Source organism: Gnatocerus cornutus, unplaced genomic scaffold, assembly GCF_029298725.1.
Source record: "Gnatocerus cornutus isolate USDA-ARS CGAHR unplaced genomic scaffold, icGnaCorn1.1 ctg00000063.1, whole genome shotgun sequence".
NCBI lineage: Eukaryota > Metazoa > Arthropoda > Insecta > Coleoptera > Tenebrionidae > Gnatocerus > Gnatocerus cornutus.
Window position 1 is genome coordinate 141,826 of NW_028275408.1, and position 17,020 is coordinate 158,845.

Here is a 17,020-nt window from a genome sequence, read left to right on the forward strand (position 1 = left end):
AATTATGACCTTGAGATGCGGTATTCAAAATAAATGAGAAGCATATTTTCATAGAATGACACAAAATTGGTATGAACATTTGATAAGTCAATATAAAGGACGCTAACTTGGTAAAAAATTCTAATCTTGTACATTTGTTTAAATATTAATTATTTTACAAAATGCATAATATCTTCGAAAGAAATACCTAATAAATCGTGCAATCTTGGGTAAATAAATAGAAAAAAAATATATCTACGTTGAATCCAGCCAAATTTTTTGCTTGTAAACTTGTCCTTTTTTTTATTATAAATTAGTGTTTGAAAATTTATTTGAGCAGTTAGTACGCCTGAACTCATAATTTACTGAGACGAATAACACATTTCTTCCCTTGAAAAAGATACTTTTTATTCTTTTTTTCATTTTAAAATTATCAGGAAAATTTACATTTTGCCATGTGTAATTATTTCTATCAAGAATCGAAAAACACAAAATATGAAGTTATCTTAACATTTCTTTTTCTAAATGTTAAATGACTAAATACTATTAACTAGGTGGTCCTCGGAATTCTGTGGATTTAATAAATAAGCAATCCCAAATTAAAATCCAACGCCATGGAAAAACGAGGTTCACGAAAGAAGCGAGATCTACAGAATTCCGAGGGCCACCTTGTCTCGTTATTATATTGTGAAATCCATAATTAGGAATATTAAAAAAAATTAGTCAATGGACAAAACAAAATTCGATTGCAGTGGCATCAAAAATTTCAAAATTAAAGTTTATTAACCATGTTAAGAATGCAACTCCGATAAAACATCTCTTACAACTTGTTTTTATTTCCAACTTTTTAGTGAGCCTGGCATTAAACACAATATACCCCTGCAGTAAAAATTTTAACAAATTTTAAATATTTCTTCTCATAAACAGCAAAGCTTTAGTACTTAGCCACCACTTTAAAAATGTTGCCTCCTTTCAGGTTTGTAAATTTGGTGGAGTTCGCCCTGTATATTTATGTTTCGCATTCTTCTTTTTCCTTTTACAATTAGAATGAAACATTGGCATGTCCTTTTGAATTTGGCAGTTTATTTTCGTATTTTTTTCACTAGAGTTTACTCAGTAAACTTTTTCCATATGTAAAATTGATGAAAAGTAACTATGGATTTCTATGGCTGTGGCTCCATTTGCAGCCCCGGAGGCTCTGAACAGAACTTGTAAACATTCAAAATTTTGCAAAACTGCCAAATGTTGCCTCAATTGATAAAGGTATCGGAAGTAACAACTGCTCAGGTTGCAATGATAAAATATCAAACTTGCGAAATTTATTTATCATGAAACAAACACCATGACTAATCTGGTGAGACGTCAGTATTTGCTTCCAACCACGTAACAAAGCTACTAACTCTGCTGAAACCTATCGGATACCCTGTAGGACAATTTTGCAACCCAAATGACGAAATGCCAATAAGAGTATCACTAAATATTAACGGACCACCTGCATCTCCTCCACAAATGGTACCACCATTTGCATTAGCACACAAAACGGAGTCGTTAAGAGAACCGAAAGTTTCTTCACATTCATTGTTATCAATAATTTTCGCGTCTATGTACATAAGAACTTCAGAAACTCTGTTGTCTTCCGCGTTGGTCAACCCCCAACCACTAGCTCGTCCAAATTCTCCCGTGAAATTATATTCAGTTGATGGTAACTTGACTGGCTTGATAGATGAAGACGTGACCACGTTTTCTGGGAGACTAATAACGCCGATGTCGTTTTCTATTGTAGCCCTATCGTACTTTTCATGGATGATAAACGCTTGACTGACTTTTTCCAATTGGGATGGTTCAGATTCGAGGATTGCATGGGCTCCCAAAGTCACATATGCTTGATGAGCTCTACAAAAACAAAATTTTTAGTGTTCGGACTTCGTAGTAGCGAAATCATCAATAAATACTGTTCTAAACCTACCCATCAATGCAATGTGCAGCCGTTACAACATATTTTTCCGAAATGAGCGAGCCTCCACAGTACCATCCTTCAGTTTTGCTATAAATTTCAAGAAATGTCTGCCACGGAATTGAATGAGGTGCAACCTCTTGTCCTCCGATGATTCTCGGTCCGTGGAAGATGACAAGTTTGATAGGCTCTTTGAACAAATTGCGGTACTTCAAAGGTCGCACCTGTTGGAAATGTGACAATTTGGGGGATTTTTCGTTGATTTTACCTTTGGAGCAGCTGATGTCAGAGAGATAAGTACAAAGATAACCGCGACGAGTTTCATGTTTGAACTGTTGTCAGTTGAGAGTGTGCAGGTACTTCTTATATGAGACTTTGAAATTTTTATCTAATTGAAGTGTTTGGCTAAAAGATGAAAGTATTTTAAAATTACGTGTTCATATTGAAACTAAATAAACAATTTTTGAGAATGTGGAGTTAATGTCCTTTGACGGTATTCACATTTTCGAAAGATTTAATATTCCTTGAAGTGTTCAAAACATGGATAGGTTTTGACTTCTTGACAAATTTACAATATACAAAAAACGTTGAATTTTTTAGTTTAGTGCCTTATAGAATATACAAGTGTCCCAGATGTCGTGACCCAGACAAAAAAGGCTTATGGAGACAACAACTCTGAACCAAAATTTCGAAACAACAATTGTAAACTTTGTGGCAACATTCAGCAATGCCTTCAGAACTAATAGTTTCATTAACTAAATAATAAGTCATGAAATTAATTGACTGTATGCCACAATGAACACTGACTATTATCAGTATTCAAGAAGACAAAACACTCTGTCAAAACCAACTATAAAACCCGAGATAAAAATGACAGCAATTATCACTATTAGTAATCAATTTTGAAAAAAAATTATTTAAAAAAAAAGTGAAATTTTAAATTTTACATAAATTTTGCGGCCAGTGTATATCTAATTTTTTTAAAACATTAATTAAAATAAGACTAAAATACGTAAATTGTATTTAAAAAATTAACAAACTTTTGGTATACCCTATTAAAGGGGTGAAAATCACCCCAAAAATTGAAAAACACGAGATTACTAACAAAAAGACAAAACAGAGTGAATATTTTGGGACAAATCAAGTTTTTCTTCATACGAAAACCATTGAATAGTATAAATTTGCATTCCGAAGGACAGGTAGCTGCTTTTACGTATTTAGTTGATTTTTTCTTCCATTTTTGCAAAGGCATTGCATTTTTGAACGCCTCTGTTTCGTTTTCGTTGGCCCAGCCTGTATATACTTGGCAATAAAACGCGTTCTTTTCTTCCATGGGGTCAACAGGTTTTGCAACATTTTTTTAATACTCTTTAAACAACAGGCACTGATATTTCAGATGCTGGGTGTAATAAACTGACGCAATAATTTGTTTTTTATCACTGATAGTTTTGGCGTCGCGACGGCTTAAGAATGCAATTTTTAACTAATTATGAGGGCTTGTAAAATGAACCGCAAATTTAATTTTTTCCAATATGAACGTGTTAAAAATATCTCAGTTGTCATTTCAGATTTAAGGTTGAACTGCTAAAATCCTAAAGGGCCCCACAAACCTCGTTCGTGCACGACGTTTTTGAACGACGGTTCAAACTGTTGGAACGAAGAACGAAGCCGGACGGCGCCACACACCTTCGGTAATTTTTGGTCGGTTTTGAAGTGATATACAGAATCATAGTGTCGTCAGTAGCGGCGCCGTGGCTCCTACATGTTTTTAAAAAATTCCAGAAAATACCAATTGTTATAATTTCAGAATGCGTTGATTTCTCTTACTTCAGATTAACAAGATTTATTTATTAAATTAAATAAAGTGAAATATAACCAAATTATAAAAAAATGAATCAATAAATTTCGGAAAATATAAAATGAGCTAGTAGTAAGAGTGTTCAGATGGGGAATGGATAGGTGGTCGGGCAGAGTGACAGCGTAACGACTTGATTATTAATACTGTCTATTTTTCTAAATTTACACAAATATATACATGATAATAATTAATAACTAACCAGTGACTCTAAAAATTGGTGAATCTAACGCTAAAGCTAACACGCTATTGATGATTGCTGACGGTTTGATTGTTTGGTTGTCGCTGACGGCTTTGGAGAATTTGCTGATTCTTTTCCTGTTGACGCCTTTGATTCTTGATAACTTGCAATTAAGTGATTGAACTTCTTAACAGGAAATGTCGTAATAGAATCTTCTTACATTGACTTGTTTCAGATAAAAAATAAATTTACGTTAACATTGACTTTCACAAAAAATTTAAATTATTGAAAAGTTATAAATTATACTATTGTTCATCGAAGATTGAACAAAGAGAATTCATTAGTGATTAATCAGAGATCAATTCAAGGTCAATCAAAGATTAATCAAATTAATTAATTAATTAATGGCAAAATTTAATTTATTCGATTAGAAATTAATTAGGGCTTTCTAATTTGATGTCAAATTAATTTATCATTATTCGTTCATTAATTTGTTGTTAAATAAAGTGATGATGAGTCTGATTAAATTTCTAATCAAATTAATTAAAACTTTCCCCGTTGATCACTAATTATTACGTCATTAAGATGTAATTAATAATGGGCCTTTTTTACTACTAAGCTTAAGAAATTAGCGCTTATAAATTAATATTCTAGGTATATAGGTATATAATTTCCTACCACAATTGCAATCCGAAGGAAAATATGTGCAAATGATCAAATCTGACTTTCAAATAGTGTTTTCTGATATTAATTTGACGGGTGAGTTGAATGTACGTTTTTCAAAATTAAAGTGGTTAATTTGAATCACAGCTGATGATTTCCGAAATCAAATTAAATAATGAGTACATATTCAATTAATACGCTTGACATTTTCTGAAACGCACTCGGATTATTCCAAATTATGGACGAAAGAGTTAACAAAACGAGTGACTGTTGGCCAGTCAAACTATTATTATAGAAGAGTTGAGATATGCAGCAGCAGAAGACTGTTGAAAGCAAAATAGCACGAACGACACTGAAAAAGCACGACGGTTTTTGCCCACACACCTCGTGTTTACCCGAACCGATAGAACGAAGACGGACGGATTTCAAAGATTTCTGATATTTTAGAACGACGGTTCAACACGACGGTTTTTGCCCACAGACCTCGGTTTTTCAGACCGTTTCGTTCCAACCGTCGAAACCGTCGTTCAGAAACGTCGTGCAAGAACGAGGTTTGTGGGGCCCTTAACGGTAAATTTCAGTTTCGAAACAACTACAGTCTGTTTCACCAACTTATCCCGATCTCTCATAAAAGCGTTCGTAGCAAGAAATGAAATACGTTTATGGTTTTATCTCTTTCTATCCGATAACTGAAGCTAAAGCAAACCAAGAACGTATAGCATTAAGATTGTGTTTCTCTCTGTTCTTTTCCAATTTAAGAAGTAAAGAGAGACAGAAGCTCTCAAATATGCCGAGTGTTAGATCAGCTCTCAGGGTGCAACTAGGAATGCGAACACCGACAACAATAGAACACAAAAATCACTAAAGAATTGCACAAAATTTACTCTAAGAAAACATAAAAAAATTTACCTCCATGTAAGTTCACTTGAGTACCTGAGGGATTAGTACCCGTGACTCACTGAACCTGACTTGGAACAAAATAATGAGAATTTAAATTTTTAAAAATAAAGTAATATTTGACAGCGTACTCTGTCAAATACAGACAGAGCGGGATGTCGGTATAGTAGCCAGCTTTTACCATGGCGTACCTGACTTTTAGAGTCGAATATTATCTTATTACACTCATAATGTGGAGGGTGTAAACAGGCTATTGTGTCCGAAAATTAAAATTTACGACATCTTCAAGTAGGTAGAAAAATGTGGACCCGTGCCGCTTCCAGGTATTAGCGCGGGGGCTCAAGATGATTATTGATCCCTTCAGCGTGTTTTTTTTAATAACGTTGATAAGCTTTTAATTTTTGTTTATTAATTTCAATTTTAAACAAGTTAAAAAAATCGAGGGCTATCAAGTTTTCAAAATTTTACAATGAGATCGAAAAAATTCGCATCATTTTAATGTTGGAACGTGTATTTTACATAATTATAAAGAATTTTTTAATCACTTTTTGACATGGCAATGTAGCAACCTTTATTGTCATTGTGACTGACTGACTGACATACAAAGTAAATTTTTGACACTTGCTGTGCCGTTTATAAATTTTAAGGTTATAAAGACAAAGGACAGTTTACAATTTTTAAACATCAATCAATTTGATGTGGAAAATTTTAATTTCGCGATAGTAATTCAAAATTTAATATCAACAAGATGTCTCTGAATTTGTGAAATAAATTATAAACATTCGTTTCCTTCTCATTGTTTTTTCCCAGAACGCTACCATTTGCACTCGTATTTGACATACGCAAAATTAGATTTCTATCGCAATCCGATTTTGCTGTTTAATTAATCCACAAATAGGTAGTTTCCAGAATCTTTTGTAAGAAGTCTGTTTAACTATGTATTTGTTCTTAATTCTTTCATTTTTAGAAAAAGTGGGGACTTTAAGTCGAACATTAAAATGTCGTTAAACTTTTCGTTTAACTTGAACCGTACTCTTAAATTTTTATGAGAGATCGGGATAAGTTGGTGAAATAGACTGTATGCATCGGTCTCACTCGTCTCACTCGTCTGAGTAGGTAAAGTTTGGGGTATGGTCAAATCGAGGGTCAGATCATAAAATAGTAAATAAACCATAAATCTAACGGAGAAGAAATGCAGCATTAGTTTGAAAGTTCTTTGCACAAATATTTCACAAACAAAAAAGGGACACATTTTTTAAAACAAATGTTTTTTTATAAATAAGTTTTGCTTACATAATAAGCAAAATTAGTTTCAGGTGTATGATTAAAAGAAATTTGAAATAGTAATAAAACTTATAAAAACAAATAATATAACGAAAAAAAAACAAAAAAACACAAAAAAAACTACAAAACCAAAAAAAAAATTACTAAAACAAAAAGAAAATAAGAAAGAAAAGAAAGAAAAAAACCAAAAAATATGTGAAAAGCCCACTAAAGGCATTTCTTTACCATTTCGGGTAACATACATGACATATAAAAGTCTTTTAGTTTGATTAACATTACATCACAAAATTCTTCATCCTTGAAAATAATATCATATAAACACCCCTTTGGATCCTTCTTCTCATAACTAGGAATTGTCTTTGGACTTGATAAAAATACTGATGGTTTTTGTTTAGTGAAATCGTGTTTGCTCCAGTGATCAAACAAAATTTTATTTTTTTTGCAACAATTCTTTCCTGCAGTGTCAAATTTTCGAGCCTATTGTCGCCTATCAGCCCATCTGGTGAGGCTACCAAAAATGGATTGTTCTGACATATGAAGAGTCTACCCGGGAGAAATTTTGGTTTATGTGGGGGTGAATCTCCACAGTGAATGTCCAGGTTCAGATTTTTTTGTTGTTCTGGACAACATCCTTTCTTCTTTTCTTCTAATAACTTATACCTACGCGCAAGCCAAAGCTTTGGGTTCGTTTTCAATGCCACAAAACGTGTATTTGTTACGCAAAATTTTGATTTTTATTATTCCTGCTGCCACCTTCGCCCTACTTGTACTTGGTCGTAGTTTACAAATTCTACCAAAATTACTAGCCGTCAGTCTTTGTTCTCGTTTACAGTGCCACAAAACACTGTTTCTTTGATCCGTTGTGGCCAATGAAATATTTAAAACTTTTTCCGGTGTCTTCCGCAAGTCATTTAAAAATATGATCTTCTTTTCCTCAAAATTAAATCCTTTTAATACCCAAAAAGGTAGAATTATAGTTTTCTATCCACGCCGACGGGTCGAAAACTGACCACTTTTGTTATCAAATTTGGCATCAAGAATGGATCAAGAGTGGCGATGATTTTCTTGATTTTTAATTTGATAATGCACCCGCCTTCGCCCGAAAATTGAACAGCATTCATTAATAAAGTTAGTTAAAAGTTAGTTGACCATAACTATGTTGTAAAACAACAAATCGCCACACAAAAGACAATAATTACGTAGCAATAACCTTTATTGACGGTTTTACACTGAGGGTCGTCTTTGCCTGAGGCGAAAGAAAAAGACAGACATCATTCCGAAATCGCTAAAATTTCAAAAGTTTAACCAAAACTACAGCCGCCCTAATTAATAAATTGACTTTTTTTTGCGCCAATCAATTTGTTTTGAAAATGTGTAGCGTTGTTACTAAGTCAAATTTTAATAAAGAAAAATATAACTTTCTAAAATCGAAAAAAAAATTTATAAAACCAAGATATAAATCTCATAGGGTAACGCCACTACAACTTTTTGTGCTCTTTCAAACACAAAAAACCGCATCTAAATAGCTCTTTTCGTTTTCGGGCAATTTTTTACGAACTTTTACATTGAAACGCCCTATCTTCAAATATGGATAGTTCAACCTTAATAGAAATTGAATTGAAAATTTGAGGAAAAAATGCTGTTTTATCAAGTTAGTTTTCAATTTCATTACGTCAAAATTAGGAACTACGTTTACACCCAGCTGTCAACATCTTCTGTCACAAATGTCATCCTTTGGTTCTTTTTAGATTGTAACAAAAGTCTTACTTGCTAAAATTGTCGCTTTGTCGATGTTAATTAACGATTTCTGATGTCAAAAAAGTGCAATATGCCCTAGTTAATCGAAATTGACAAAATTGAAGAGAATAAATGACTTGTGAAAATTGGGTGTAAACGTAGTTTGCCACTGCGCCGTCATATTATTGAAAACTTAATAAAACAGCGTTTTTTTCGAAAATTTTAAATACAAGTGTAAGACGATAAAAATGTGGTATTTGTAATAATGGTGATGATGTAACTGGGAGTCATTAATGTTGTAATTAAGAGCCCTTGGATTGGCTCAGTAACTTGTGCGCACCCCGGGTTGGGGTGAATGACGTCAGAATGTGTGGCTTAAGGCAGTGAAGAATTGACCGTAGGAAGAGAAGGTGGAAGTTAAGTGTCGTGCGCGAGTGCGGGGCCTGGATGGCTGATTTCCAGGAAGTGTTCTGGATGGTAGATTTCCAGAATGCGCTGAGGGAGAGGGGCATGTAGTGTCTGGATGGTAGATTTCCAGGCGGCCTGGATGGCTGACTTCCAGGAAGTGTTCTGGATGGTAGATTTCCAGAAGGCGCAGGGCTACATGTCGCACCTGGATGGTAGATTTCCAGGTGCTCTGGATGGTAGATTTCCAGATGGTGACTTGGATGGGGATAATTTCCAAGTTGCGTTCTGGATGGGGATAATTTCCAGTACGCGGGTGGGTACGGTGATGGTAGATTTCACCGTACTCGAAGAAAGAAAAAGATGCCGAGATGCTGCCAGGGCGTGGGTGCAGACCAGCCGTTCGAGTAACTCTTCAGGGTCGGAGTAAGAACATGGGTGTCCTGCCGTTGCAGAAAATGGGGTCAATGCCAGTAATCCGAGCCGCTATCCAGCGATGGGGCAGGGGGCGGAGCTCCTCCGGTAAGTTATTTCATTAATAAATGATTAAGGCCGATAAGGCAGGTGGCAATATGTTTTGTTGCGAGAGTTCCGTGACTTCCCAGTTGTGCTAAGCCCGGACCTGACTAAATAAGGGTGTTCCCGAAGGGGTGAGTCAAGTAGCATTGTGTTGGTAGTTAGAAGTACCCTTTCAAGGAAAAAAAAATGAGTACAACCCTGTAATGAGGGTTGGTTTCGTAAATTCAGCATTTAAGCGTAAAAAATCGAATTACACAAGTTGAAGTAGATTTAAAATAAAGACTTAAATATTTGAATTACAAATATGTTGAAAAAAATTTGAATTTGCGAGTATTTTCACAAAAACTCAAAAATTGTTGAAAATTGTATTTCTTAGGCGTCGCAACGCCAAACGAAAGGTAATAAAAACAAATTTTTGCGTCAGCTTTTAGAGCTTTGCCAACAATAAGCGCAAATGTTCAAAATTTAAGACAATTTTAGGGTTGCAGTAAATCTGGGAACAAAAATCCATATTGAACTCAATTTTAACAAGAGCACAATTACATCGATCTCCAATACATCGATTTTGAAAAATAGTAAATAAAAAACTCAATATAGCATAGTTTATTGTGAAAAACAAAAATAAATAAAATTCTTAATAAAGCAACAAAATAATAAACAAATACGGAGAAAACAAAAATTAATGAAAACCTTAAGTAATAAACAAAATAATAAGTAAATAAATTTTTAAAAAATAACAAATTCGAGATTAATAAGAATAAACAAAATTCTAAAATATACGTTGACAACCAACCAAACGAAATATCACCAAAATCAAGAGTGCAAAATAAAATACATACTTCGAAACCGCAATCATCGATTACATCGAAAATAAAAATATTTGTATTAAAAATCGATGTTTTTTTGGCAAACTCGATATTAATAAAAAATCAATGTAAAAGTCCCAGATTTAGGTTGCAGGCTGCAATGAAAAGTGTGCAATAAATTTGGACCATGCTGTATACGCGTGGAATTCGCGCAACCTACCGGTTCGACCGCCTGTGTTGGTCCGGTCAACGTCTCGTGTTCAAGGTCAATAAAAAACAACATTTCTTTAACAGTATTTATTATAAATCAACATCATCATACATGAAAGTCTTATAATAAGTAGGATGTTCAAAATATATTCAGTCCTATGACATATTATTTTTTTTATTATTACTAATACAGAGTTTTGCACAACAATCCTTTGAATACTTGATATGTTCTTCGGAAATTATGTTCGTTGAGCGAAATGCGCCCAGCTCAACGTTGCAGTGAAAACAGCGCACAATATCGAACTTCTTGAGGTAGTAAATATGTAAAACCGTTGTGGGCTAAAGTTAATGGATCAACATCTTGCAGCGGTCAATCGCGAAATTGCAACAACCGATCTTCAAAACACTTCAGGGATTCGATAATGGTTTCACTACCGACTGTCGGAAATGTTTTCGCGAAACCACACTATGGAGAGATAACTATTTCTTCTTCCGAATACTCATTAAATGGATTATAATAACTTTCACTGAACAAACTACCACCCCTCATGAAACAGTCCATGGTTGCGCACCATCGGCTTATAGGGAGCTGAAGGAAGACTGTCACCGGTCGGCGGTCGAGAGGACACTGCCGCCGTTGGCCTTGGAAAAAAACAGGGTGGGAGATGACCTTAGAATGGCCTTGGAGAGACCTTGCTTTGCCTCCCCATTCTTATACTACTCTTAGGGCCCGATTTCATGTTGACTTGCGGCATTCCAAATCAGAGTTGCGCCTTAACAACTCCAATAAAACCAATTGTGCAATGGCGGATATGTTACACAGTACATTGTTGAAATACCTTAATAGACTGTAAACAAATTTTTGGCTTCTACTTTTCGAGAAAATCGAACTTTTAAAAAAATTAATTTGGCAACGTTGCACGGCGTAGTGCAGTCATCCCCAAAGTGGGCGCTGCAACGATCCAGGGGGCAGTGGGTTTTTGTTAATTTTTGTTTTTTTCGTATTTGTTTTTTATTTTGTTGCTTTATTAAAAATTTTATTTATTTTTGTTTTTTACAATAAACTATGCTATATTAAGTTTTTTATTTAGTGTTATTCAAAATCGATGTTTTCTCCGATGTATTGAAGATTGATGTAATTGTGCTCTTGTTGAAATTAAGTTCCACATTGATATTTTTTACTCGATGTTCCCAGATTTACTAATTAATTAATTTATTAATTAAATGTTTATTTACGCAGAACTTATACATAAGATAAAATAATAGAAATAGTAACACAAAAAACAGATTAAAAATAATACAAGAAAATAGTACAAACTAGACTAGGAAACAGAAGCGTTTTTTTTTTAAATTTACCCTTTGACATACCAAATAATTCAATTTTTTTTATCATGGCATGCGTTAACATTTTTTAATATTCGAATTATAGGACTATTTTCATAGTAATCAGTTCTAGCGTAATTGAGCATTATCAAACGATTCAATCTTACATGATACGTAGGTACCAGAAATTTTAGATCTGCCAAACTATTTGGACAATCCGAAAACCCATTCACTAACTTAAAGAAAAAGTGAAGAGATTGATAAATCTTTCTATTTTGGAGGGTCATTATCCCCAAATACTTCCTTACGTCGTCGGTCTCTCCAGAAGTACATCGTTACTGGTAAGCAATTTGTGTCGAACGAGACGCAAAAATCTCTTTTGTACAGTCTCTAATCGGTTTATGTGACACTGATATAATGGAGACCACACAATACTGCATTAATCAAGATGAAATCTTACAAGGGAAGTATAAAGTAAAGTCAATGTTCTAATATTCTTAAACTCAGTGCAATGACGGAAAACAAATCCAAGCATTCGATTTGCTTTAGACACGATGAAATCGAATTGTTCGAAAAAGGTAAGCTTGGAATGCAGTAAACCACCAAGATCCCGTAAAGAATTGACGACCTCAAGAGCTGTATTTGACAAAAAGTAAGCTGGACGAGATGGTAGAGTTTTCCTTGAGAAACAAATTACTTTACATTTCTTGATATTCAGGTGCAAATCGTTGTCCACACACCATTTAGATAATCTATCAAGATCCTGTTGAAGACAAACAATGTCTGATTCAGATGAAATACTTCTATAAATTTTAAGATCGTCGGCTAGAAGAAGAAAATTGGAATTTAATCTAGTAGAGACATAGTTAATAAAAGCAGGGAATAAATGAGGACCAAAATGAGATCCCTGAGAGACACCTGAGGTAATTTTGATTGTGGGCGATACCAAACCTCTAACAACTACTTCACGATCACTTAAATAACTATGAAACCAATCAGTGACAGAATTACCAACTTCATACTGCTTTAACTTCGAAATTAAAGACAGAGAGAACATGAGTTTCCTGAACCTGGGAAGAAACAACAGAAGACACAAAATTAAACAAGTTGGTTTCAACCGATCTACCACTAAAAAATCCATGTTGCTCTGGGCGGATAATATTTCTGAAGGCTGACGCAAACTGGGGAGCCAAAATATCTTCAAACAGTTTAGGTAAGGAAGAGATTATACTGATTGGCCGATCGTTGGATAATATTTTTATATGAACTCTTGTACACTGGTACGATATTTGACAATTCCCACTTAGAGTTAGGAATTTGGTCTGGACCAGTACTCCCAGGTATGTCAAGATTCGATAACTTATCAAAAACATTTGGATTATTATTGATATTGAATTCTGCGTCAGATAAAAAAATTTCGTAACATTCTTTTGATAGCCGTTTACATTCCATACGTAAATTTTTAAAACTGGGATAATCTACTTCTAGTCCTGAAAGCTTTAACCTTTTATAAGCAACTTCCTTTTCTTTAATTAAGTACTTAAGGTTAGCAGAGTACCAATGTGGGTGAGTATCCCTGTTACATTTCAAAGTAGGAACATATAAATCGATGACACTGTACAAAATATTATAAAATTTTACGACACACTGATTGACATCACAATTGTTAAATATAACGGACCAAGGAAGACTAAAAAAGTAGTTATTTATAAAATCATACGGGGCCGCTTTAAAATTAGGTTTTAAAAACTGGGTGTTAAAATTATGCACATTAAAATCTGAAATAGAAACTAATAGAGGTGGATGATAGTTATCCACATTGACTAAATTAAAATCACATTTTGAAACATCTACATGGCGAGTGGCGAATATTAGGTCTAAAATGTTGCTATTTATATTGTTAGACATATTATTAATTTGACTGAGCAACATGATTATTATTACAAAGGAGACTAAACTATGCGTATCCTCATCAAAACTCCACAAGATATTAGGTAAATTAAAGCCGCCCAGTAGTATGATGGTACTAGATGAAATTTTTTTCGAAATGTACTCTACTGTTTTTATATAATCTTCATATCTTAATAAAATAGAACTTGGAGGCAGTACCTAGTACTTGTCATGGTTCCCAAGCATTTTATGGCTTAGCGGACAGCAATTCAGTAATCGCCTGTAATGTACACCATTCTTTACTATATTTTACGAAAAAATTAATACACAATATTCTTCGGTTTAAAAAAATAACAAATTCGAGAATAAGAATAAACAAAATTTAAAAATATAACTTTATTTAACTTTATTTAGACCGTAGCACACAAGTAAATCCCGTTTTACTTTGGTTTTATACGTTGACAACAACCAAACGAAATGTTACCAAAATCAAGAGTGTAAAATAAAATACATACATCGAAACCGCAATCATCGATTTTTAATGATACATTGAAAATAAAAATACATGTATTAAAAATCGATTTTTTTTTTATCGAAATCGATATTAATAAAAAATCGATGGAAAAGTCCCAGATTTACATGTCAGCATTTAATTGCTGCTCCCGCTGCATGAATTCGTTGTAATTAAAACGTTTAAATTACACTGGTCAACAATGATTTTGTCTGTCAAAATTTAAGTTAAAAGTAAAACCAATTAAATCAAATTCCTCCAGTAAATCAAAAAATAAATCTAACGACTCCGCCAAAAATTTCAACATTTTCAATACAGGTCCATAGCAAAAGGTGATGAAGGCAGCCGTAAAAAATAATTATTTGAAGTTGTTTTTGAGTTATCTTAAACCGTTTAAGAACTAGAAGCTTTTATTTCTACTATTGACGACAACGAAATGTGTTCGGCAAAATTGTCTAGCGTAACTTTCTCTTTAAATCATAGGCGCACTTCTAATTGTCATTTATTTAACCATTGATGACAGTCGTTAGTTAAAATCGGCTAAACATTGAACTGTAGTCGAAAATCCAAGAGTTATTGCAAAATTTGATGAAAATCGGTCGCTAAGATAGTCGCTGCCGATTATTAAGAGTTGTATAGGTAAAATAAAATGTTTAGAGAAAAATCAAAAAGAACGCCACTGGTCAAAGTCTGATTTACATTATGGATATTCAGAGAAAAATCCATGACAACGAAAAAGTCGTTTTAGGGTCGCCGATAGTAACCAATCAAAGATCAATTTGCAAAGAACCACCGAATTTTGAATCAAACTTATCCCAGGTAGTTTTTTGATTAATGTAAAACTGACACTTTATTATTTTATACCAGTACCGTAGTTGCTTCGTGATTGTGAAAATAAACTCATTTGCCCCATCGTTATTACGGCAGTCACGTTATGGCCACTTTAAACATTTATTAAAAATTTACATTCTCTTCTTTTTGCAAACATTGCACTACTATTTCTTCCTCTTATTGGCGCCAGTGATTTCAGTGACAAATTATTCATTTGGTCAAAAGACTACATACTTGGATTTTCGCCAATTTCGAAATTGGATTGAATGAATTTGGACGACTTTAGAACCTTGTAACTTTTAAAATAAAGCGAAAAATATAATTACAGATTCCAAAATCATTTACCTTCCATGATTAGCCATTAGGTTATGGCAGTAACGTTACCGAACATCTGTATAATCCATAAAAATTCCTAAAGACTGCACAAAAATGAGAGGTCAGCGTCCCTAGTCTGCTGCAGATAATGACTACATTCTACAAGAATTTTATAACTCAATGTTATAATGTTTTAACTTAAAATCAGTACTCTTTAATCAAGTCATAAATAACGTTTTTAATAATTTTGGGAAATCTAGAATAATTTGTTGCGATATTTCCTATCACTAAGTTTATTCACATTATGCAATTGCTATTTATCAATAATCGAATCATCAAGAGAACTCAATTAGATGATTTTTCATAGCCGCCAGCAACTACTGTATTTCAGTTTCACATTATGCTTTATTAGATTTTTTAAGTCATTGATACAGGGTGATTCACGAAGTTATGTAAATATTTAAACTGGGGATAGTATACGTTAAATACATTTACTTGGCACCAAAAAAAATTTTTTCCCATCAAGTTGAAAAAAATGTGCACGGGAAAGAACTTTTGGTGGTCACTGGAACGACGACCGAACAAAAAACGAATGTGGTTTTTTGCGATTTCAACAAAACCTTGTGTTTACGCATGGAAATGTTACCTTGAAATCACAAAAATTGCTCAAAATGCCGCCCCCCGTTGTCAATGTAGGCTCGATTTAAATCTGGAGAACATGGGGGATACAACACTGGTCCAGTTCTTCCGATCCACCGCTCGTGGAAATTATTATTCAACCACACGGACACTATGCGCGCACTATGGGAAAGACCTCCGTCTTGTAAATACCACATTTGAGCCCTTATGTTTAACTGAACGTCGTCTAACAAATCTTCTAGCTCATTTTCGTCGTAATCGTCTGGTGCTGGTACCCGGAGTTTCTTCAACGGTATCTAACACTTCCTCTTCAACTTCTAATCTGCGATCACTTTCGGTGGGGCCTATGTTTCTTGTGATCATTTTAAAAGAACCATGTTTTCGTAATTTCTGCATAATTCTTGCCAACACACGAGAATCAGCAATGTGTCGATTTGGAAAACGTAAACTGTACAACTCGCGAGCCGCAAGAGCATTTCCTCTAGTTTCTCCGTAGATCATGATCACTTCACTATTGGAAAACATTTTAAAAATCCCCATCACAGAGTCAAACTAACACTGAAGCAATTAAAAAGACTATCGTCCCACCTGATTAATAGCCGCAAAAAGTCAGTTTTTGTTGAAGCTAAGAGATAAGGGTTTGTTTACATTAAAACTTTCACTCTCGCTAGCGGTTCTCAAACGGTTTTGGCCAAAACTTTGAAGCGTTATATCTTGGGTCCTTTTTGGCAGTAATTTTTTTTTATTATTTTTTTAGGCCTCCCCATATTAGGGACCATTACTGGTTTAAATATTTACATAACTTCGTGAATCACCCTGTATATCTGTTAGTTGTTTGATTTTTTTTTGTTTAAATTATAAATTATAAAATTTTGTCTACAAAGAATGTGGGCTAATCTTGCCGAATACAACGACTAGGTACATAATTTGGATATTCTGATTTACTTCATATTTAATTATCCAACGCCATGTTGTAGAATAATAATACAGAGTGATTTTTTAAAAACGGCAGGCGTTGTAG

The 17,020-nt window shown here is 33.9% G+C and overlaps 1 protein-coding gene across 1 annotated transcript; it reads right to left on the reverse strand.

Annotated features, from left to right (window-relative positions):
• Positions 1–1,267: 1,267 nt before the first annotated feature.
• On the reverse strand, positions 1,268–2,280 carry LOC148165972 (brachyurin-like). The gene is made up of 3 exons (XM_088049543.1): positions 2,202–2,280; positions 1,946–2,157; positions 1,268–1,872 (listed from the first exon to the last, which is right to left on the reverse strand). Exons 1-3 carry the CDS (start codon positions 2,256–2,258, stop codon positions 1,326–1,328), a joined length of 816 nt encoding a protein of 271 aa, XP_087905669.1. The 5' UTR covers positions 2,259–2,280; the 3' UTR covers positions 1,268–1,325.
• Between the last annotated feature and the right edge of the window lie 14,740 nt (positions 2,281–17,020).